Here is a 24,852-nt window from a genome sequence, read left to right as displayed (position 1 = left end):
CTACTACTAAATGAGTACTTACTTCTACTTTTACATACTGAGAAAATTGCAGGACCACATGCACTGTTACATGAACCCTATGCAAGTTTGCAGGTTTCTATTCTGGCTTTTGTTACATGGAATTGAAATTACCTGCTGATGTTAGACCACACAAGTTACTTCAGGGCAGGACTGTGCCTTGTCAAAATCTTTCAGTGGCTTTCCATTCATTGTCCTTAAAGAAGTCCAAGCCTTAATAGGCATAAAATACAATCTGGTCCCCACCATCTCTGGCTTTACCTCTCAGTGCTCTCCTCTGCCTGGCAATGTGGCCACACTTACACTCTCAGATCATCAGTGTACTACACTTTTTCTGACAATAGCTTTTGCACAGGTTGTTTCACCCGCCCAGCATACCTTGCTCCATTCTTCTTGGCTAACTTACTTTTCTGGTTTATATAGTTACTATTGTCTCTGACAACTTCTCTTGAACCTCCTTCTCATCTGGGTTAGCCTTCCTTTTTTTTTTTTTTGAGACGAGTCCCACTCTGTTGCCCAGGCTGGAGTGCAGTGGTGTGATCTTGGCTCATTGCAACCTCCACCTCCCGGGTTCAAGTGATTCTCCTGCCTCAGCCTCCCGAGTAGCTGGGACTACAGGTGCACGTCACCACAGCTGGCTAATTTTTGTATTTTTAGTAGAGGCAGGATTTCACTATATTGGCCAGGCTGGTCTCAAACTCCTGACCTCATTATCCGCCCGCCTCAGCCTTCCAAAGTGCTGGGATTACAGGCGTGAACCACTGCGCCCAGCCCTGGATTAGCCTTTCAAGCATACCTTCCCCTTCCCTCATTATAGTACTTCTCACATCTTATAGTAATTGCATGCCTAATTACCTAACAGTTCAAACTCTGTGAAACAGGTAACAGTCTTGTTCCTGAATGTTTTTGCCATTTTAATTGTGCCTAGAACTTAGGAGGTGCACAATAAACACCGAGTTTGCCAATGACAAACACTTGGCAGCACACAAATTCAGTGAAAGCCTCAGTAGTTCTGTTAGAAGACATCTGGGGTTGATGAGGACAAAAAAAAAAAAAAAAATAGAGAAACAAGCCTGGTGAAGTCAAGTGGCCACTTCAAGGAGCTCACTGCTATTTTTTAACCTAAGAAAATTCTGTACATGCACTATTAGCCACAGGAGAGACCAGAGGTGTTCTGTATGGCAAAAGAGGAAGTTGCAGTGAAGTGAGTAGTAAATGTTTATTTTGAGGACCTTCTGGTGTGACAGTGGTGTTATAAACAATCACATTACATATCATTAATCAACTAGGTGTCTGTAGGTTTTAACTAGTACTAGCTGATCTCCTACCTTGTTTTTTTCCGGTTAATTTGAATAATCATGCACTGTATGAAAAAGAAACTGACTGCCATTCTCACATCAGTCTTTTTGAAAAGCGGTCGTTTCAGTTTTGACCACCTGTTTATTGCAGGAGTAAGTTAGGCATTACTTCACATTTTAGCAGCGTGGTAGTCTCTATGGGAACTTTCTTGCCTATCACTTAGATAAGCTGTGCCGTTTATTAGGCTAAAATAGCAGTGTCCTAAATGCAGTGGGTAAATTTGGGATTGACTGGATAAAGGTTCAACACTATTAAAGGATTAATAATACTATATTGTGAGCCATAATGCTTTTATAATAAATATGCAACCACCTTTTGGTTATCATCAGTTGGTATTGTATGTTTTGCTGTGGCTGCAGGAATAACAGTGGATTTAGGAAAGTACCAGTGAGTCAATTAAGGATTTTAAGATCCCTGGGAAAAGCCAAGGAATGATCAATCTCTCCTACGTACCCAATAAAATTGCTCCAGAAGACAGACTAATACCAATCATTTCATTTACTTCAGGATGTAATATACTATTTAGATCCCGGGAAGATGCTAATTATTACTTTGTTTAAATATCTGTAGGGCATTTTGTTTCTGCGAAGGCAGTAAAACCAGACAAACGAATAACACACATCAAAATCAGATTTCTAATGTAGGGCTCTGTCCTACTGTTAAAGATGTTAGAAAGATACATACTTAGAATACCACCCTGTTCTCTCTGGGGGAGGCTATATTCAAGATGACAAGTACTCTAACATTTTTACAGACATAGATGTTGGTAATAGGGTCTTTCTGTGATTTTAGCAGAGAGAAACAGTTGAAATGTTACTCTTTCTAACTACTGACATGATTCATCTCTATCACTGGCATATGGTACTACCATTTCTCCTACTGTGGCAAGTTCTAGTTTTCCTAAGACCTAACCCTCACTGTTCTGGAAATAAAGCTTAAATATATATATTCCAAACCTTTAAATTAAAACGTTATTCCCATATATTCATGTACCAGGTTAATATCGCCACACATATCCTTTCTAATTTTGGGCTAAACAGATGTGCATTTAGAGTTGTTTAAAGACAACCCAGCTTAATATCAAGAGAAAGTGTGACCTTTCATGGAGTATTTGATGGAAAAAACACTGTTTTGACAAATCTTATTTTATTCAGATAGCAGTCTGATCACACATGGTCCAACAACACTCAAATAATAAATCAAATATAACCAGATGTTAAAGATTGGTCTTCAAACATCATAGCCAATGATGCCACGCTTGCCTATGATCTCTCCAACATAAAACCACATCAACACCTCAGTGGCCACCAAACCATTCAGCACAGCTTCCTGAAAAAAGAAGCATAGATTTTAAGGTATCTTTATATATATATATATATATATTTTTTTTTTTTGAAACCATTCTTTTCCAGAATTAAGGAGACAAAGAACATAAAGACACTATTCAAACTAGAAGGCAGTTTTAGTCAAAGTTGAGAATTACTAACATTACTTTTGTTCAACTGCTGAGAACCCCTGAACTTTCAATTTTGTAAGGTAAGTAGTTAGAGCTTATAAATTCTTTCAAAGCATTCTTTACAGACCTGAACTGACTTAACCCTTTCATTATAAGTTTATGAGACACTTTATGGGCCCTAAAACAACCCACATCCTGGATATAGCTGGTGCATTTAGATAGGGCATTCATATGAAAGGATGGCTCTAGGAAGGCCGAGTCTCTGAATAGACATTTTTGTCTGGCAAAAGAAAATCTGCTGAAAGATGAAGTGCTGTCTTCCCCCTTTAGACCTCATTTTTATTCATTTAGTATTTGACTTAACTCTGACAAAGTATCTGGTATTCATATCAACATTTTACTGCCCCAAGGAGAAATATACACATCTGGTTCAGGAAAGCACTGTTATTAATACATGGAGCTAGAATATGGATCTTGAAATTCTAGTTAAAAAAAAACTTTCCATAACAAACCTGGACCTTTTCCTTTCAGTACTTCTGGAAGTGAATTTTCCCCATCAAATTAGACCAGAAGTTTATGGAAGTCTTCTGAAAAACAACCATACTTCCCAGGATGTAGGCTCTAAAATTAGCAATCATTTAGGCTTTTTGTACTCTGTGCTTGGATCATGCAAATAAAATCCAAGTTCCAGTTATTTTTTTCCTTTTTTTTTTTTTTGAGACGGAGTCTCGCTCTGTTACCCAGGCTGGCGTGCAGTGGTGCGATCTCGGCTCACTGCAAACTCTGCCTCCCAGGTTCATACCATTCTCCTGCCTCAGCCTCCTGAGGAGCTGGGACTACAGGCGCCCACCACCACGCCTGGCTAATTTTTTGTATTTTCAGTAGAGACGGGGTTTCACTGTATTAGCCAGGATGGTCTCGATCTCCTGACCTCGTGATCTGCCCGCCTCGGCCTCCCGAAGTGCTAGGATTACAGGTATGAGCCACCAGGTCTGGCCTTTTTTCCTTAGGAGACAGGGTCTCACTCTGTCACCCAGGCAGTGACACAATCATAGCTCACTGCCTCCTCTAACTCCTGGGCTCAAGCGATCCTCTCGCCTCAGCCTCCCAAGTAGTTGGGACTACAGGTGCATGCCACCACACCTGGCACATTTTTTTCGCTATTTTGGGTAGAGATAGGGCCTTGCTATGTTGTCTGGGCTGGTCTTGAACTCCTGGCCTCAAGCCATCCTCTTACTTACTTTGGACTCCCAAAGTACTGGGATTATAGGCAGGAAGTGACTGCGCATGGCCACAAGTTCCAATTCTTACAGTTTTTAGATTTTATCTTCACACAATTCAATAACCCAGGTTTGGTATTTTTATCTTACATATAAGAAGTGTTAGCTTCCTGACTGTGACATAGTTCAAGAGATGTTTTGGCTGAACTGGGGACAATCTCAGGACTACAAATGAAAAAAGTATAGACTCAGCAAAGCAAGCCATCATATTTTAGTATACTGTCTAATATAGGAAAGGAAAAAAAAAATTTCCCAATAAAAATGGTCACTTTTTTGCTAGGTTTAAGACTGTTAGAAAACTAAGACATAAAATGGGCTAATTATTTCTACTCAGGTGACAAAATTAGAAAAGTAAGTATCTTCCTCAGCAGTCAAAATTTTTTTCCTCATTATGTTGGATTCAGCCACATTGGAAACATATATATTAATCAAAACAATCAGAAAAATCCCAAGGGAAGACATTTTCTGTTATGCACATCCGTTTTCATTTAGCCCATGGTTACCTTAACTGTGAGCTGTTTGAAGCTACCAGTCTGAGCACTATTGACTATTTTTTTCAGGCTCTGAATAGCTCTAGGGATCTCAGCAGGGGTGGGAGGAACCAGCTCAACCTTGGCGTAGTACCAAAATGTGGCCAATCGAGGCTTCGAGTAAGTCACAGCAGCTGGAAAACAAAACAAAACAAAAAAACCAGGATGAACTCACTAGAGACCGAAAGAAGCAGATGTGTGGGCTGGACACAAATATTTATTCATGCATCACCTTCATTCACTGCTTGTACCAAATGTGCACCCGGTGTGAAAAGTCAAAGCTGCTCCCTGGTAACAAGAGGCTTTTAAAGATGCAGAACACCTGTGCCACAGGGCTGTTCAATCAGGCAGGATGCTATAAGCACATTCAATTATGCCAGTACTTCACTAGTGGCCAGCTAGTACTGTACTTCATTTATGAATGGCAAATCTAGCTAACTGTAAAAATGCCAGAAGTTGGATTTAGAAACAAGAGAACAGTCAATTTATTCATATTTTCTTGGTAGAGAGATAAGTAAATTTGAAGAAAAAGGCGAAGAAAGGGATAAAGGATTTAGAATGGCACTCTTAAGAACAAGATGGAAAGTTATAATATTATACACAAGTTCAGATGGAATTAAAACAACTGGTACCCATTTTGGTATTGTCATCAATATGTGCTGGATTAAATCTTTCTCTTGACAAAAGCACAGCTGCTCCTCTTTCAAAGACATCACAAATAATAAAAGTAAAACCTACATGTATCGTTAAGAGCCCAAACTAGAATCTATTACCAAGCTGGAATTCCTCAAGTTATTTACTATTTCAAGAGAAGAGACCATTAACAACCAGGGTAGTTGTGAGAATGTAGTAGTGATTTCAGAAAGAGGAAGACCTTTTTTTTATTTAAAAAATTATAAGAGAGGCTAGGTGCAGTGCTCATGCCTGTAAACCCAGCACTTTGGGAGGCCAAGGCGGGCAGATCACTTGTGGCCAGGAATTTGAGACCATCCTGCCCAACATGGTGAAACCCTGTCTCTACTAAAACTACAAAAATTAGCTGGGCATGGTGGTGTGCGCCTGTAGTCCCAGCTACTCGGGAGGCTGAGGCACAAGAATTGCTTGGACAGGGGAGCCAGAGGTTGCAGTGAGCCAAGATCTCACCATGACACTCCAGTCTGGGGGGACAGAATGAGACTTTGTTTCAAAAATTACAAGAGAAATGTAATAAAAATAGCATGAAGGCCCATAAAGTGTCTACTGTTCAAAGACAGATGACCCAAGGCTCTTAGTGTTTTCCTTGTATTAATGGCCTCCATTTGAGTATTTCTGAATTACTATCTCCTTCATCTTCTGTGTTTGGGGATATGGGCATACCTTTTTTTTTTCTTTCTGAGGTGGAGTCTCGCTCTATCGCCCAGGCTGGAGTGCAGTGCTGCGATCTCGGCTCACTGCAAGCTCCGCCTCCCAGGTTCACGCCATTCTCCTGCCTCAGCCTCCTGAGTAGCTGGGACTACAGGTGCCCACCACCACGCCCAGGGCTAATTTTTTTTTGTATTTTTAGTAGAGATGGGGTTTCACCGTGTTAGTCAGGATGGCCTCGATCTCCTGACCTTGTGATCCGCCCATCTCGGCCTCCCAAAGTGCTGGGATTACAGGCGTGAGCCACCGCACCCGGCCAAGGATATAGGCATACCTTCAAGCAGACACAAAGCTCTAAGAGATGGTTCCAAATAGAACTGCCAATGCCTGTAAGGTGGGACAATAAAAAAAAGTACAGTCCTGTGGAACAGTCAACCAATTGTCAATATTATCTCCAACACACAGACATTTCATCCTTTAAAAAAAAAAGAATCAGTTTACTGTACATAAACACTATTTTAGGCGGTAAATTTGTTTCTTAGGGGATACAGGTTAAAGAGTTTGAAACTGCTTTACATGTATACAAGAGATAAAACATAATGAATGGTAGATGATGGGAGCTAGGTTTCTCAGTGGAGGTTGAGTAATGTTACAGGTAAGCAAGAAAAGAAGCAAGAATAAACCCCACGGTACTAGGTTAGAGTTGGACTCAGGTTTAGCTTAATATATACACAGACTGATAGACTCAGAAATAATTATATATACATATATGCATGCATATACATGGGTTAGTATGCATATATACACATCTATACGGATACCTATCTATATCTCTGTCAATTGAGAGGACCTAGAGGTAGTGATGTTCTAGTAGCAAGGAACATAAACAGCATCCAGACCTTAGTTTCTCAATTCTATTGTCCAATAAAAGGAATTAAGGTTCCTTGGCGAAATGGCTGATTCTAAGGCTGGGACAGGGAAAACACAATATAAATCTAAAGCATCTTGTAGTATCAGAAAGGGAGGCAGCATGTCAAAAGGACGGAGGTGCTAACCTGAAAGAGCTCACAAATAACCAAGGGTGAAATAATTTGAGCAATAATACAGTATTTGATATACATAGTATGAAATGAATGTACAAGTCCATACAATAAGTGACTGGATAAATAAACGGAGAAGAGACAAATCTTTCTCACAGAAGAATTCTATTTAATTTATGTAGATATTCCTTCCTACAGGAGATGGAATCCCTCCACTGTAATCACACCCTGCCTTTATGGGATAGGCTTAGTTATTTGCTTCTAAAGAATAGAACACAGAGAGAAAAACAGTAACTTTACAGTGGAGGAACCTATAACCAAGTGATGAAAGCTTGTATCACCAGAGATGTCACATGAATATCATATACCTCCTGATACGTGATTAGGGCATCTCATCACTGTGATATTTCCTCAAAATCCATAGTTCCAGACTAAGCATGAAAAAAACACTAGACAAATCCAGATTGGGGAAATTCTTCAGGATACCTAGACAGATACCTAGACAGACAAGATACCTAGATACCCAGGTCAGGAAAGATGAGGGAAGACTGGGAAACTGTCCTGGACCAAAGGAGGTTGGAAAGACCCAGAAACTAAATGCAATGTGGTACACTGGATTGGATCCTAGAATGGGAAGATTACTGGAAAAACTACTGAAATAGAAATAAAGTCTACAGTTAAGGGAAAAAAAAAATCAGACTCTATGATTCCTAGGCAAGCCTGATGATAAATTTACTTATTTCCATAAGCTTCTTTGGCCCCCAGGGGAATTAACAGATATAGTCAGTAATTTTTATTAAATATTTAACATTCACATTTAATACACTAGCCTGTATATGTTATAAAGCAAAGTGTATTTCCACGTTAACATTCCAGCCCAGCTGAGTCCTCCTTTCTAAGTACTTTTGGAAGAATAACAAATTATCTTTCAATTATTTACAATAACAGAGGGAAGGGTTTATATATTTCATAACAAAAAAATTACCTTGGTGTTACTTTTCTTTTTAGATTTTATCATAAAAACTAGATTGCAATTCCTTAATATGTGCCACCTAAAAAATGTGAAAGCCACACCAGAAAAAAAATCCACTTGAAATATTGAGAATTGTGCCTTAAATCATCCACGAAGTCCAGAGTGAAGCCTGCAATCCTTTTTTCTCTTTAGTTTTTTTTTTTTTTTTTTTTTTTGAGACGGAGTCTCCTCTGTTGCCAGGCTGGAGTGCAGTGGTGCCATCTTGGCTCACTGCAACCTCTGCCTCCTGGGTTAAAGAGATTTTCCTGCCTCAGCTTTCCGAGTAGCTGGGATTACAGGAGCCCGCCACCACGCCTGGCTAATTTCTGTTTTAGTAGAGATGAGGTTTCACCATGTTGGTGAGGCTGGTGTCGAACTCCTGACCTCAGGTGATCCACCCGCCTTGGCGTCGCAGTGCTGGGACTACAGGCTTAAGCCATGGTGTCCAGGCTTTTTTTTGAGACGGAGCCTCGCTTTGTCTCCCAGGCTGGCATGCAGTGGTGTGATCTCGACTCACTGCAACCTCCGCCTCCTGGGTTCAAGCGATTCTCCTGCCTCCACCTCCCAAGTAGCTGCGATTACAGGCGTGCACCACCAGGCCTGGTGGTATTTTTAGTAGAGATGGGGTTTCACCATGTTGGCCAGGCTGGTCTCGAACTCCTGCCCTCAAGTGATCTGCCCGCCTCGGCCTCTCAAAGTGCTGAGATTACAGGCGTGAGCCACTGCCGCAGGGCCATCTCTTTTGATTAATATAAAATTGTAGAGCTCTATGACAGAAAACAATCTTAGTAAAGTAAAAGATTTTCTTGCGAGCTTAAATTCTTTGGGAAAATGTGTAAAATGTTTCACTAGTAGGCTGTGAGGGTCTACAGGAGAGCCTTCAATAACTCACAGTTTGGCTGGTGATGGAGGGAAGGGAGGAGAGAATGGATAAAATACCAGGCTGGCACTGTGGCTCACGCCTGTAACTCCAACACTTTGGGAGGCCGAGGCGGGAGGATCCCTTGAGCCCAGGAGTTAAGAGACTAGCCTGGGCTGGGCGCGGTGGCTCAAGCCTGTAATCCCAGCACTTTGGGAGGCCGAGACGGGCGGATCACGAGGTCAGGAGATCGAGATCATCCTGGCTAACATGGTGAAACCCTGTCTCTACTAAAAAATACAAAAAACTAGCCGGGCAAGGTGGTGGGCGCCTGTAATCCCAGCTACTCGGGAGGCTGAGGCAGGAGAATGGTGTGAACCTGGGAGGCGGAGCTTGCAGTGAGCTGAGATCCGGCCACTGCACTCCAGCCCGGGCAACAGAGCCAGACTCCGTCTCAAAAAAAAAAAAAAAAAAGAGAGAGACTAGCCTGGGCAACATGGCGAAATCCCGTCTCTTAAAACATACAAAAATTAGCCAGGTGTGGTGGCACGCCTGTGATCCCAGCTGCTCAGGAGGCTGAGGTGGGAGGATCGCTTGAGTCTGGGAGGCAGAGGCTGCAGTGAGCTGTGATCTGCCACAGCACTCCAACCTGGGCGACAGAGTGAGAGTCCCTGTCTTCTAGGAAAAAAAAAAAAGAAAGAAAGAAAAAGAAAATACCCAAATCAAACTCAAACACAGCAAAAGAGGCTAAAAAGTATTACTTTTTTTTTTGAAGTTCTGCTTTCTATTCACATTTCAGAAATCTGGGCGAAAGTTAGAGATCCGACCTTCAGTCACTTACTGGAATACAGCACATTTAGGAAAACCTCACGTCAATTTATCTTATCTCGCTTCACCAATAAAATGAATAGCCTGCCACTGAGAAGACAACTGAAATATTTACTGGCCAAATAAACTAGTAGTCAGAGGCTGTGATTATTCAGGGTTGTTATGAAATACAGCGGTCTACCAGTGAGGCTCTTCAAGCCGAAAAATTTCCACGAATGCTAAGCTGTTATAACAAGGATTACTATACAGATCCCGTTCTATGCTTCTCGGGGCACGGATACTCATCCATGAAGTCCATTTCTACCTAAAATTTCCCTCGGATTAAAGTGGAAGTATCTTAGAATCCGTCTAGGACAGAAAGCAAAGTCGACATTTCTGTTGACTTCCAAAAACTCCACTGACAACCAGACCATGTGATGAGGCCGAATTGATGTACTTTCACACGTTTCTGCCCTTCCTTTTCTTAGCTCTCCTAACAGAGCCATGCCCTCTATATTCCTGCCCTTAGCGATCTCAGGGGGCGTAATGGCGGAGCTGCCGGGCAACGCCGGGCATCCTTCACACTACCTCTCTTCCCGGTGGTGGTTAGATTTTAGGAACTTCTAGGTTGTGTAGAGAACCCAATCTGCAGGTGAGGCGAGCGGAAGGCTAGAGGAGAGTCGCCAACCTTCCTGCTTCCTCCACCTGCAGGCCATCCCGTCCCCGGCACCCGCAGGCCCCTCGGGTCTTCGCCGCCCGCTTCTTCCTCTCAGGCCATCGCAGGCCTCCCTGCCGCCCGTGTGCCCGCCTCGGCGGTCTCACATCGCGCTCACCGTTCACCAGAGCCGGGGTCTTCTCCACAAGGTTACGGACAAATTGGGCCATGGTTCTGGAATGCAAAGTCCGTGGGACGTAACGGCCGGCTGAATGTCACCCGCCGGAAGGACCCGTTGCAGGACCCCATCCCACTTCCAAGGTCAGGCCGCCTCTTTTCGCGCCGGTCGAGGATATTTAAATGTCCAAAGATCTTTGCAGAATCCAGTCTGTCCACTTACTTTTTTCAACATGGAAGAGAAAGTGGATATGAAAAGATGATATTAGAGAGCATGTGAAGAACAGTGGGATTCCGCAGAGAAGCAGGCATTTTGTTGGGCAGCCACTAGCAGAGGGCCGGAAACCCGGCAAGGAGCGCAAATGCGCATGCGCCCTGAACCTTCAGTGCTTTTCTTGCCGCCGATCTCCGCTATTTCGCGTCTGGTGCTTTAGCTTCCTTTCTGAGAACCTAGGAAGTCGGTGCTGCAGAAGCATTCGCTGAGATTCTTCTAGTCCCACACGATCGTTGTACAGAGGTAGAGAAGGTCCAAGGCCAAACATACAAAGTTAGGGGCCGAGCAAGCACCACACAACCTGTTAGGCTTAACCCATAGCCCTTTTTATTTGAGACAGTCTCGTTCTGTCGCCCAGGCTGAAGTGTAGTGGCACGACTTCGGCTCATTGCAACCTCCGTTCCCCGGGTTCCAGCGATTGTCGTGCCTCAGTCTTCCGAGTAGATGGGACTACAGGCGCCCGCCACCACGCCTGGCTAATTTTTGTATTTTTAGTAGAGACTGTGTTTCACCATGTTGGCCAGGCTGGTCTCGAACTCCTAGCCTCAAGTGACCCGCCCGCCTTGGTGCTGGGATTACAGGCGTAAATCACCGCGCCTGGCCCCATAGCCCTTTTTAAAGTTGATTTTTTTTGTAATCCCAGTCTCCCCAAAGTCCTGTATCAGGATTGGAATCCATTTCCCCTAATTCCCTAGTTAGCCACAAGGAGTTGTGCAGATGTGAGGGAAAAAACTCCTGTATTGAACGCCCACACTATGCCAGGCATTTTGGAATTTAAAGAAAGCCTGTAAGGCATTGTCCCCATTGAGACTGGTCTTGAAAAATGGCCACACAATTTGGAAGTGGCAGAGTTGAGATCTGAAGAAGCTGCAATGTAAACTCAGAGGGGGCATTCTATCAGATTAGGCATGGTGGTGATTTCAGCATACTTCCTAGAGAAGACCCTTGAGCTGATGTGTAAGAGAACAGCTGTATACTACAGAGGGCTGAAACTTCATAGTTTAATATGAGAAGGAAAAGATGTATGTAGGGAAGTGGCATTTGATGAGAGGAACAGAACTATATCCTGGGGAAGTCTGAGCAGAAGTAAATCTCTGATTTTTGGAATGGTTAGAGGGGTGGAAAGAAAAATTTGAAGTGGTATCAAGGAACTAGGAACTTTTCAGTGAAGGAGTGATTCTGCTACCCTAGATACTGCAGAAAAGTCAAATTAAGGATGGGAAAGTTAATTTAGCAATATGGCAATCTTTAACTAATTAGCGCAGTTTCAAAAAATTAGGATAGAAGCCAGGGTGAATGGTGAAGAAATATGGCTGTAAAGGATTACAAGTCAGAAAACCCAAGGGGGATGTGGAACTCAGGGGAGAAATTGAAGACAGAGAGGAGGCAGTCATTTATTTATTTAGAAATGGGGTCTTGTCACATTGCCTAGGCTGGTCTGAAACTCCTGGCCTCAAGAGATCATCCCATTTCTGCCTCTTGCTTAGCTCTAGGATTACAGGCACAGGCCATCCTGCCTGATGAGAAGGGATATTGACAAGAGGCAATATCCTTTCCTGATGAGGCAGGAAAGGAGAACTAGCCAGGGATCTATGGGGCCTTTTCCACAGATGTGATGATGGGAAAGAGGTTTGAAAGTCTTCAAAGTCTCTGAAGTCTTATCTTCCCAGCAACATGAAGGCAAAGTCATTGGATTGTGAAGGGTAAATGGGAGGGGGGGATGGGAAGGAATTTAAGGAAGGAGGCCAAAGTTTGGAATAGCTGAAGGACACACAGAAGGGTTGTTGGGCAACATTAGAGATAAGTTTGTGGTTGCACCATTCTAAAAATTGTCTTTTTCCTCCAACAATGGTCTGCAGTTTGGATATTGCAGCAGAGGGGAATGGCTGAGTTGATCTAGGCTGACATCTTGCATGGCAGGGGTATAGAAACAAGGAGCAAGAAAGGGGAAGATAACAGCAAATGATTACAGAGACCTGGGGTTCAGGCCAGATAAACAGTGAAGCCAAAAGAGAGCTGGTTAGGAAAACCATACCGTGAGATTCATCTCCTGAGGGTAACCCCAGGGTCCCCTCCAGAGGCCTGGTAAGGTAGGCTGGATCAGCCAGGTCACACATATTTGATGTTACTTACCTAAAAAAAAAGTGAAACATCAGAATCCTCTAAGTTTTCAGGGAGATTTCTGAAACTGCCACTAGCTTTTAATACTGGAATAAAGTGATAACAAAGGTTTGTAAGTCAGGTGTTCATTTATTAAATACAAGTTTTGAACAAACACTGCCAGGCAAGTTTAACAAGAAGTAACCTTCCTGGAATGTTTCAAAATACAGTCGTGTTGATCAAGTTTTATTTCAATCAACCTTTTCATTTTCTGTTTCTAGGTTCATTTCCTGTTGAGCAATTAGAGCATGTGCATTATTTCCTCACATGACATCACAACAGTGCAGCATCAGCCTCTGGCTTGTAAAGGCACCCAGCAGACTTATGCTGTGTGCAATGGCTGCTTAGCAACCACCATCAAATAAAGTAATGAAGCTTTTGTAGAGTGTGATACCAAATAGCAACTGGCACCTTCACTTGCACCATTAAAAAAACCTTTAACATTTCCTTCAGTTTTCACATATCCATTAAAAACTATAGTAAAAAACAAAACCCAGACTGCTTGATAAAACATACTTAAACAATTTTCCAAGTTTAGTATTAGCCTCTTGTTAAGTTATGAGCAATACCAGAGCTGAGTGTAAGAGTCTTCATTTTGCTATCATACTCCAGCAAAGCCAACACACAAAACTAGGTATGTTAGAAAGTCTGCTCTACTAGATTTAGAGCTGCTTCTAAGTTCCAGACAAGACACCTTTTTAAGCTTCCAAGTGTATATATACACACGGTGTTGTACCAAGATAACTTTTTAAAGTCTAATTTTTTTGGATGTCCTTAAATTACTTCACAGAAAGAAAAAAGGCACAGAGGACACTTGGTTTCCTTACCAGTAGTGGCCTTAAGCTACACACTTGCCTGTGCAAAGAGTTTAAAGATATTCAGCAGCATTAATGGTGCCACAGCCATTCATAAAAAGTTTCAGGAAAATAGTTTAAAAAAAGAAGAAAAGCTTGCCAGAAAAGGCTTACAATCTGAAGGTTAAATACAGAAGAATACAGACAGAGACTGGAGGCAGCATGGGGGTTGTTAACTAGGAAGCTGCTGGGAATAGCTGCCTTCTGAGTTTTTGTGCCCATTTTCCTCCTGAAAAACTCTGGTCTTTTCCCCTTGTTTTTAAAATGAAAACATCCTACTAGATTGGGTTTGAAGGATAAATGCAAATAGGCAGAAGCTTATTTTATACATAGTTCATTCTCAGAGAGGCAAAGGAGGATGATAAATATTGAATGAAGCTAATTTTAGAAAATAAACAAATCCTGTCAACCCATGCCGTAAAGGCCCAGGGAGCACACCGAATGAATCTTACATTCTGGCATTTGCAAAAGTGTCTTCAACTTCCTTTTTCATTTATAAGCACAGCAATAGGCAATACCTAGTTTATATCTCGGGTGGGAAGCCCTCTTAGATTTGAGGCTTTCCAGCTGATGCAATTGAAAACACATCAAGGACTGCTTATAGCAACTTGTGTTGAAATGTAAAACTACTATTTTATTTGAAAGAGACCATAGTTAATAACATGTTCCAAATGAAGCAGTGACACCCACTTCTTGATCCTATCACTTTTCTTGTCACTTATGACATCTCTGGGCTTAGAAAGACAGTGATATAAAGACAGTCCATAGGGGGAATGTCCCTAGTCAGCATATTAAGCTGCACAATTGAGTAGTGAGCTCAATTTCACTAATGAAAGTGGTGAACATCCACCTACTAACTACACAGGACTAAGTGGATGTTTAAAATGGCTTGTGGACAAGGTTGTGCCCAAATTCCTACTTTGTTAATTGAAGACCTAAGGCTGTGTTAGAAGTAGCTCTTAGAAGTCAGGTCACAAGCCCAAACAAATATTAACTATATACATCTTATAATCTCAGCATTTTGTCAACAATGAGTATGTTAGTAAACATGGCCACATACTGCATACATCTCACTGTGGAAGAGAAAATATAAAGTGGTACTCAGTTTACACTAAACCAACATAAAAAAGCACATGGGGTATATGTGTGTATGTATATATCTCACACACTGAGATATACTGTTGATATTAGTGTCTTAAAATGACATTTTTCATGGATATGATATTCGTTGCCTAAACCTGCTTAGGCCTAGTCCTTGTAGAAACAGATTTTCATAAGAGCATAAGGGCCCAACAGTCTCCTCACCCCCATCAATTGGTAGGATTGCGCTACCAATCCTCATTAAAAGGACTGTATAACAAAATTACGAGCTATCAACAGAAGTTGCACAAGATTCCTTTAAATTCCTTTTTTTTTTTCAAAAAAATTCTCATCTATCATCTTATTCAAAAGTCTACACAAACTTCAAGGTATCTGCTTTTATGTGAAGTTATTGTGTAACACAGAAAAGGGTCTAGATCATGAGGACTAGTAAATACACAGGATAACACAGGATTTTCTGATGACATCAGCTGTCACTGAAATATGTGATATCATATACTTATAAAAGCAGCACTCACCAAAAATGTCTGAACAGTAATTGGAAGAGAAATAGCGGGGTGACAGGAAGTTTTAGTAGCTGAAATAATTTCATTTAGGAAAAGGAAGAAGAATATGAAGAGACAACAAAAGGTGAAATGAGTGATGATTTCTAAACTTGGTGATGCTATAATAAGTATAATTTCCTGCAAGCCAGGGGAGCATTGTCAAGTTCTTAGGAATCTTAACTATCATAATTTCAGCAGGAGCAGTTCTCTAATTTAGTAAAGAAAAAAAAAAAAAAAGAAAAGAAAAAGAAAAGAAAGAAAAGGAACAGAACCAGAAAGAGAGAAACCACAAACAATTGTTTATCTGCACTCTGGGGTTGGTTTTGGTTTGGTTAGTTCACAGTATCTATTCAAGTTGCTCCTTTTGTTGTTTCCTCTCTGCAAGCCACCGTTGGATTTTTTCTTTTAGTTCTGTGTTTGGACGGATCTGGTCCATGGTGAGGGGACTACGGTTAAAGGGATCTGTCTGGTCACTGGGACGAAGAGAGAAAGGAAAATAGGGTTATTTCTGTAAGTTCTAACATTCTAAGCCAAAAATAGAACACCTGGGCACCGCATCTTAAGAATGAAACCAGAGTGCATTATAACTTTGAGTCAAATGCTGAGTCGGAGTTGGAAAGAGTGAGAAAAAGATGATTCAGGAGTTCGTTCTATCTATCTATCTATCTATCTATCTATCTATCTATCTATCTATCTATCTATCTATCTATCTATTTATTTATTGAGACAGAGTCTTGCCCTGTCAGGAGTTCTATCTATCTATCTATCTATCTATCTATCTATCTATCTATCTATCTATCTATCTATCTATATCTATCTATTTATTGAGACAGAGTCTTGCCCTGTCACCCAGGCTGGAGTGCAGCGGTACCCAGGATGGAGTGCAGTGTCGTGATCTCTGCTCACTGCAACCTCTGCCTCCTGGGTTAAAGCCATTTTCCAACCTCAGCCTCCCAAGTAGCTGGCATTACAGGCATGCACCACGACACTCAGCTAATTTTTGTATTTCCAGTAGAAACAGAGTTTCACCATGTTGGCCAGGCTGCTTTCAAACTCCTGGCCTCAAGTGATCCACCGGCCTTGGCCTCCCAAAGTGCTGGGATTACAGGCGTGAGCCACCCACCTGGCCTCTATTTCTTAATAAATTTTATTTCAACACTGCTGTTCAGATGATATTCCATTACAGTGGCTTAAAAAATGCTATGCTTCTGTCACCTTTAGATTTCTCTAAGACAGAGACACTGTACATTCATGTCAGTGTAAAGAACTATTTGTAATTATAGTGACAGATTCTTAGGACAGTATAAGATGTTAAGGAATAAAGCCTTGTAGACCAACATTTGATTTAGTCAGCTGATTGTTATGCAAGTACATGCAGATTATGGCTTCCTGACACGTAAGAAGGTTTATGACAGGTGTCAATCTTTCGGCTTCCCAGACCACAGTGGAAGAATTGTCTTGGCCCATACATAAAATACATGAAGACTAACAATAGCTAATAAGCTAAAAAAACAAAAATTGCCAAAAATTCTTATGTTTTAAGAAACGTTACGAATTTGTGTTGGGTCACATTTCAAGCTATCCTGGGTTACACACACAGCTTGGACAACCTTGGTTTATGACATACTTTAAGGGCTGATATAGCTTTTCTCTACATTGAGGCCACTATAAAATATAAATTTTCATTGCAAAAGACATACCATCTAGCACAGCATAATCCATATAGTGAATGCTTAGTACCAAATACCAAGAGGTGAAAAGTTTTTTTTTTTTTTTTTTTTGAGACGGAGTCTTGCTCTGTTGCCCAGGCGGAGTTGCAGTGGCGCTATCTTGGCTGACTGCAACCTTTGCCTCCCAGGTTCAGGGGATTCTCCTGCCTCAGCCTCCTGAGTAGCTGGGACTACAGGCGTGTGCCACCACGCCCAGCTAATTTTTGTATTTTTAGTAGAGACAGTGTTTCACCATGTTGGCCAGGCTGGTCTTAAATTCCTGACCTCAGGTGATCCACCTGCCTCGGCCTTTCAAAGTGCTAAGATTACAGGCGTAAATCACTGCACTTGGCCAAAAATTCATTTTTTTAATATTAAAAAATTTCCTTAACTTTGGGTCAAAGTATACAAAATGTATCTATCTGTTTATTTAGAGACAGTGTCTTGCTCTGTTGCCCAGGCAGGAGTGCAGTGCTGCAATCATAACTCAGTGCAGCCTGAATTCCTGTGCTCAAGCGATCTGCCTCAGCTTCCTGAGGAGCTAGGACTACAGGCATGTGCCATTACACTTGGCTAATTAAAAATAATTTTTTGTAGAGACAGAACTTCATGTTTTTTTTTTTTGGAGACAGAGTCTCGCTCTGTCACCCAGGCTGGAGTGCAGTGGTGTGATCTCGGCTCACTGCAACCTCTGCCTCCTGGGTTCGATTCTCCTGCTTCAGCCTCCCAAGTAGCTGGGATTACATGCATGCCACAAGCCCGGCTAATTTTTGTATTTTTAGTAGAGATGGGGTTTCACCATGTTGGCTAGGCTGGTCTCAAACTTCTGATCTCAAGTGATCCACCTTCTTCAGCCTCCTAAAGTGCTGGGATTACAGGCGTGAACCACTGTGCCTGGCTCAATATAACTTAATTTTAAATATGGAGAGGCCAAACAAGGTGGCTATGCTTGTAATCCCAGCACTTTGAGAGGCTGATGTGAGTGGATTGCTTGAGCCCAGGAGTTTGAGACTGGCCTGGGTAACATAGAGAGACCCCTTCTCTACAAAAAATACAAAAATAAGCCAGGAACGGTGGTGCATGGCCTGTGGTCCCAGTTACTTGGTGAGGCTGAGGTAGGAGGGTCGCTTGAGCCTGGGAGGGTGAGGCTATAGTGAGGTGAGATCATGCCACTGCACTCCAGCCCGGTGACAGAGCAAGACCCTGTCTCAAAAAAATAGATAAATCTATAAATAGGCAGAGTCTTTCAGCACTCATTTCTATCTAATGCTGGACTAAAACAGTTAAGGGGCCCATTCAGTAGCTAATAAGCTACCATTTATTGCTTCATTCTTGATTTTTCTATAGTTATCATGGGGCAGACTGTCCAAAGAATAGGCAGGCTGGGGAAAATTCATGGTTACCACGGCTGATACAACAGCAGCAACAGAACGTGAGTAAACCCACACGGTGAATAGAGTGTAAAACCTTAAATAAAAAAGAAAAAGCAGGCTGGGTGAGGTGGCTCATGCCTGTAATCCCAGCACTTTGGGAGGCTGAGGTGAGCGTATTACTTGAGGTCAGGAGTTCAAGACCAGCCTGGCCAACAGGGTGAAACCCCATCTCTACTAAAAATACAACAATTAGCCAGATGTGGTGGCATGCACCTGCAGTCTCAGCTACTCAGGAGGCTGAGGCTGGAGAATCACTTGATCTTGGGAGGTGGAGCTTGCAGTGAGCTGAGATCACACCACTGCGCTCTAGCCTCGGTGACAAAGCGAGACTCTGTCTCAAAAATAAAAAAAACAGGCCAGGTGCAGTGGCTCACACCTGTAATCCCAGTACTTTGGGAGGCTGAGGCGGGTGGATCACTTGAACCGAGGAGTTCAAGACCAGCCTGGCCAACATGGTGAAACCCTATCTCTACAAAAAATACAGAAATTAGTTGGGAGTGTTAGTGCATGCCTGTAGTCCCAGTTACTCCAGAGGCTGAGACAGGAGGATCACCTGAGCCCAGGCTGGAGTGCAGTGGTGTGATTTTGGCTCACTGCAACCTCTGCCTCCCAGGTTCAAGCAATTCTCCTGCTTCAGCCTCCTGAGTAGCTGGGACTACATGTGCGTACCACCATGCCCCACTAACGTTTTTGTATTTTAGTAGAGATGGGGTTTCACCATGTTGGCCAGGCTGGTCTCAAACTCCTGACTTCAAGTGATCCGCCTAGCTCGGCCTCCCAAAGTGCTGGGATTACAGGCATGAGCCACTGCACCCAGCCAGAAATTATTTTCTTTTTTTTTTTTTTTTTTAGTAGAGACGGGGTTTCACCAGGTTAGCCAGGATGGTCTCGATCTCCTGACCTTGTGATCCGCCCGTCTCGGCCTCCCAAAGTGCTGGGATTACAGGCTTGAGCCACCGCGCCCGGCCCCAGAAATTATTTTCTTAAGGCAGGAAGAGGTAAGGTAAAGTTAGCATTTCTTAACAGAATGTTTTGTTGTGAAATGTTTATATCCTAGCAATTGATACCAAAATGCCTTCCAACATATCAGTAAATCAATAATATGTGGTATCTATTGAGTGCAAAGTACTGTATTAGGTGCCTGGGAGAGAAAGATAGCAAACTAATATATATCTGTGCTCTTGAGTCTGCTTTTTGGGACTGGCTTACCTGAGCAAATGTCTTGCAATGGTGGATCTATCCACAGTGACTCTGGAAGATGGCAGCACTACAGGGTCACACATCAGTGTGCTCATAATGGGATCCAGGAACTCATCACAGGCATCTGCATAGGTTTCCTCTTCCTGTTGTTGGAGGTCTGCAAGAGACTGAGTATACAACATCTGGTAGTTAAAGTGAATTCACAGTGCAGCTGAATTCAGTGTGCTCAATGACAGAGTGAGACTCTGTCTCAAAAATAAAAAACAGGTCATTAATAACCCTTGACAGTGATAGTGACACATGTGAGCTTCATTTTCTCAAAAACAAGCCAAGATAGATATTCTGGGAACAAATTAAGCATTGAGCCCCAACTCTGGAACTTTAAGTTGGCTCAGCTGCTGGCAGTCACACTAGAAATGGGTTGAAATGTTAGGAGGAAAAGAAATACATCACATACAACATCCATCTGGCAATAGTTCTGTTATAAATGCCATAATTCAAAAGGGGATGGAGAAGGGGAAGTGGAGGAGGGTATTGTTTGCATAATTAGAGTCACTCATGCAGCCTGTGTATGAAAAGAAGTTTTTGATTTTTGATACAAACAGGTATAGGAATTTTAAAGTTGTTTCAACATTTAATTCCTTCACAACTCGAGTTCCTCAGGGATCCACCTAGCTAAGCTCTAACCAAAGATGAAGTCCAACTCAATAAAGACACTCAATGAAGGGAAGACTGACAGCAACAAGGAAGGTTTTCTATTAGACTGTTGTGCCATGATTTTCCTTCTTCTTAACTGCTAATAGAGCTGTCATACTCTAACCAAAGGGATTTAGCTAAATACAATATAGTATTTTAATCTTTAAAATGTATGCATATTCCAATAGAAGCCAGCTACTAACTACAAACATAGAGACAATGAAAATAAAAATTAGTGACTGAAAATTACTCATCTTGTATTTTTTTCCAAAGAAGTTATTCTGTATTAACACCCTAGGTTTTAAAATCTATTGGCAACTCTGTGTATAAACGTTTTCGTAAAAACATCTTACATAAATGTGCACATTCTTCTCTTCTAGTTGAGGTTTCTTAAATTTCTTTCTTTTTTTTTTTTTGAGATGGAATCTCGCTCTGTTGCCCAGGCTGGAGTGCAGTGGTGTGATCTCAGCTCACTGCAACCTCCGCCTCCCAGGTTCAAGTGATTCTCCTGCCTCAGTCTCCCATGTAGCTGGGATTACAGGTGCGCGCCACCATGCCCGGCTAATTTTTATATTTTTAGTAGAGACGGGGTTTCACCATGCTGGCCAGGCTGGTGTCAAACTCCTGACCTCAGGTGATCTGCCCACCCTGGCTTCCCAAAGTGCTGGGATTATAAGCATGAGCCACTGCACCCAGCTGATTTCTTAAATGTCTATTCTCACTCTCATGTTAACAAGAATAAAACTAAGAATATTATAGTTCTAAGTGACTGTCCAAAAAGAACCATCTGTTTATATTTTCTCATGGCAATGCTCTTTTCCTCCCTGAAATAGGGTAAAAATCAGCACAGCTGAGGTGACAATCTGATTTTTTTGTGTGGATTTTTAGGAGACGGGGTCTTGCTATCTTGCCAAGGCTAGAATGCAGTGGCTATCCACAGACATGATCATAGCACACCGCAGCCTCAAACTCCTGGGCTTAAGCAATCCTCTAGCCTTAGCCTCTTATGTAGCTGGGACTACAGGCTTGAGCTACCGTGCCTGGCTGATAATGTGGTTCTTAATGAAATCAGCAAACAAATCCTCCTCTTCCTCACCTTGATTCTCTCTGCCAAGTTGCTGAAAGCCACAATCATATTCCCAGGCTTATTTATTTTCTTCAAGACTCGAACTGTCTGTGCAAAGAGAGTTGGGGAATAGGAACGTCCATCCTTGGGCACAGTGGCACAGAAATTCTCCTCATCCCTGGAAGGTTAGCATCAGAAAAAAACTGCTCACCAGAGGGTAGGTCAATGGAAGAGACAATAGACAGGCTGCAGAACAAGTATTCTCACCACTTAAAAGCCATGAACATTCTTTTAATATATATATTATTTATATATTTAATATATATTTTTTATATATATACTTTTTGATATAGAAAGACTTTCTAGGAAGTCTATCAAGTGTCATGTGACCTTAAAAGAATGCTATTTTTCCAAACAGTGGTACAATCAGTAAAGTTTATCTTTGCACAGATCAAAGCAGAATATTGGAAATCCTAATGTCCCATGGGTCACTCAAAATCTTATTAGTTTTTAGAGACAGAGTCCTGCTGTGTTGCACAGGCTGGTCTCAAACTCCTGGTCTTAGGCAATCCTCCCACTTCAGCCTCCCAAATAGCTTGGACCACAGGCACACGACACCTTGCCCAGATAAAATCTCCTTATTTAAAACTACAGAAGATTCCTTCATCAACCAACTAGGAATGAATCATTTCTTTTCTATTTTCACATAATTACCAACCGGTCATTCTACTATCAAAACCCTAAATCAAAACATTAGCATCCCCTCTGGCTTGACAAATTTCAATCTCAGGTACCCAAGATTTAAGTAGATAGTGCAGATATCTGATACAAGCTGCTGGGGTTTGAAGTCAAATTCACTGAAGTCCTTGACTTTTAAGGCACCCATCTTGGGGCCAACCAGGTGTTGCAGGAAGTAGTTCAACATGGAGATGATGCGCTCAGCCAGGAAGGGATGCACAAAGAGTGACTTGATCTCTGGAAAAGAATCCAAAGTCTCTGAAAACTCAATCCATTAGCACTTTATTCCTTATTAAGTATAATTTATTTGGAGACCTCTGGGGACTACTGTTATTTTATTTTTAAAATTTTTGAAGGAACTACTTTTTAAAAAACTAAGTAATTCATTTTCACTGCAGAAAATATAGACAAGCAAAAACCAAAACCGAACACAAAAAAGACAAAAACTACCACCCAGAGATAAACACGGTTAACATCTTGCTATTTTAACATTTTGTCCTTCTAGCTTTTCTATCCATATTTAGACATACACAGACATTTTTAAAACAAAAATGATATTTTACATATTCTGAAACTTACTGTTTTCAGTAACTATATTGCAAATACTTTACCATTTTATTAAGTGTACATCCCTGTGCTGTCCAACATAGCAGCCCCTGGCCATATGTGGCTATTAAAATTAAAAATAAATTTAAAAATCCATGCCTCAGTCACACTAGCCACATGTGGCTAGTTAAGTATGGTTCTGGACAGCCCAGATTTATAGGATATTTTCGCTATCACAGAAAGTTCTTTTTTTTTTTTGAGACGGAGTCTCGCTCTGTCGCCCGGGCTGGAGTGCAGTGGCTGGATCTCAGCTCACTGCAAGCTCCGCCTCCTGGGTTTACGCCATTCTCCTGCCTCAGCCTCCCGAGTAGCTGGGACTACAGGCGCCCACCACCTTGCCCGGCTATTTTTTTGTATTTTTTAGTAGAGACGGGGTTTCACTATGTTAGCCAGGATGGTCTCAATCTCCTGACCTCGTGATCCACCCGTCTTGGCCTCCCAAAGTGCTGGGATTACAGGCTTGAGCCACCGCGCCTGGCCTATCACAGAAAGTTCTATAGAATAGGGGTGATTCACATAATCTTTTTAAAAAATGAGATGGGGTCTCACTATATTGCCCAGGCTGGTGTCAAACTCCTGGGCTCAAAGTGATCCTCCTGCCTCGGTTCCCAAAGTGTTAGAGGATTACAGGTGTGAGCCACTGTGCCCAGCCGTTTTACATCATTTTTAAAAAAATTATGTTTTATTTTTTTGAGACAGGGTCTTGCTGTTGCCTAGGCTGGAATGCAGTGGCACAATCATGGCTCAAGGCAGTCTCAACCTCCTGGGCTCAAGTGATCCTCCTGCCTTGGCCTCCCTAACTGCTGAGATTACAGGTGTGAGCCACTGTAACCAGGCTGTTTTCCATCTTTTTTTTTTTTTTTTTTTTTGAGACGGAGTCTCGCTCTGTTGCCCAGGCTGGAGTGCAGTCGCGCGATCTCAGCTCACTGCAAGCTCCACCTCCCGGGTTCATGTCATTTTCCTGCCTCAGCCTCCCGAGTAGCTGGGACTATAGGCGCCCGCCACCTCGCCCGGCTAGTTTTTCATATTTTTTAGTAGAGATGGGGTTTCACCGTGTTAGCCAGGATGGTCTCGATCTCCTGACCTCGTGATCCACCCGTCTCGGCCTCCCAAAGTGCTGGGATCACAGGCTTGAGCCACCGCTCCTGGCCTGTTTTACATCATTTTTAATGGCTGACTTTTCCAGTTGTAACTGCACCATAAGTTATTTATTTAACGTCTTTACCGGTGGACATTTTTACTATTTTCAGTTTTTTCCCACACTTATCAATGAACTTCATTGTGGATACATCTTGTAGACTCATCGCTTCTTTTTTTTTTTGAGATAGAGTCTCACTCTGTTGCCCAGGCTGGAGAGCAGTGGTGTGATCTCTGCTCACTGCAACCTCCGCCTCCTGGGTTCAAGCTATTCTCCTACCTCAGCCTCCCAAGTAGCTGGGACTGCAGGCACGTGCTACCACACCTGGCTAATTTTTGTAATTTTAGTAGAGACAAGGTTTCACTATGTTGGCCAGGTTGGTCTCGAACTCCTGACCGTATGATCCGCTCGCCTCGGCCTCCCAAAGTGCTGGGGTTACAGGTGTGAGCCACCGCGCCAGGCCTATCGCTTCTTCTTCTCCTTTTTTTTTTTTTTGAGATGGAGTCTCGCCGGGCACGGTGGCTCAAGCCTGTGATCCCAGCACTTTGGGAGGCCGAGGCGAGCGGATCACGAGGTCAGGAGATCGAGACCATCCTGGCTAACACGGTGAAACCCCGTCTCTACTAAAAACTACAGAAAACTAGCCGGGCGAGGTGGCAGCGCCTGTAGTCCCAGCTACCTGGGAGGCTGAGGCAGGAGAATGGCGTGAACCTGGGAGGCGGAGCTTGCAGTGAGCTGAGATCCGGCCACAGCACTCCAGCCTGGGTGACAGAGCGAGACTCCGTCTCAAAAAAAAAA

At 42.5% G+C, this 24,852-nt stretch overlaps 2 protein-coding genes across 6 annotated transcripts in view; both read right to left on the bottom strand.

Moving 5' to 3' along the window:
* Nucleotides 1-1,859: 1,859 nt before the first annotated feature.
* ATP5MG (ATP synthase membrane subunit g) lies at nt 1,860-10,858 on the bottom strand. Its single transcript, XM_023208362.1, has 3 exons — nt 10,536-10,858; nt 4,617-4,777; nt 1,860-2,706 (listed from the first exon to the last, which is right to left on the bottom strand). Exons 1-3 carry the CDS (start codon nt 10,585-10,587, stop codon nt 2,608-2,610), a joined length of 312 nt encoding a protein of 103 aa, XP_023064130.1. The 5' UTR covers nt 10,588-10,858; the 3' UTR covers nt 1,860-2,607.
* A 2,180-nt stretch (nt 10,859-13,038) lies between these two features.
* UBE4A (ubiquitination factor E4A) overlaps nt 13,039-24,852 on the bottom strand; it is a 42,911-nt gene continuing 31,097 nt past the window's right edge. For all 5 annotated transcript variants that reach the window (XM_023208357.2, XM_023208360.2, XM_023208358.2 and 2 more), the window contains 4 exons: nt 22,367-22,547; nt 21,603-21,750; nt 19,820-19,977; nt 13,039-15,941 (listed from right to left, as the gene is read on the bottom strand). In XM_023208357.2, coding sequence (XP_023064125.1) covers nt 15,815-15,941; nt 19,820-19,977; nt 21,603-21,750; nt 22,367-22,547 — 614 coding nt within the window. In that variant the 3' untranslated portion in view covers nt 13,039-15,814. The remainder of the gene's footprint in view (nt 15,942-19,819; nt 19,978-21,602; nt 21,751-22,366; nt 22,548-24,852) is intronic.

Source organism: Piliocolobus tephrosceles, chromosome 13 (genome assembly GCF_002776525.5).
Source record: "Piliocolobus tephrosceles isolate RC106 chromosome 13, ASM277652v3, whole genome shotgun sequence".
NCBI lineage: Eukaryota > Metazoa > Chordata > Mammalia > Primates > Cercopithecidae > Piliocolobus > Piliocolobus tephrosceles.
The sequence above is the reverse complement of the archived record's forward strand: the minus strand, read 5'-3'. Positions and strand labels throughout refer to the sequence as shown.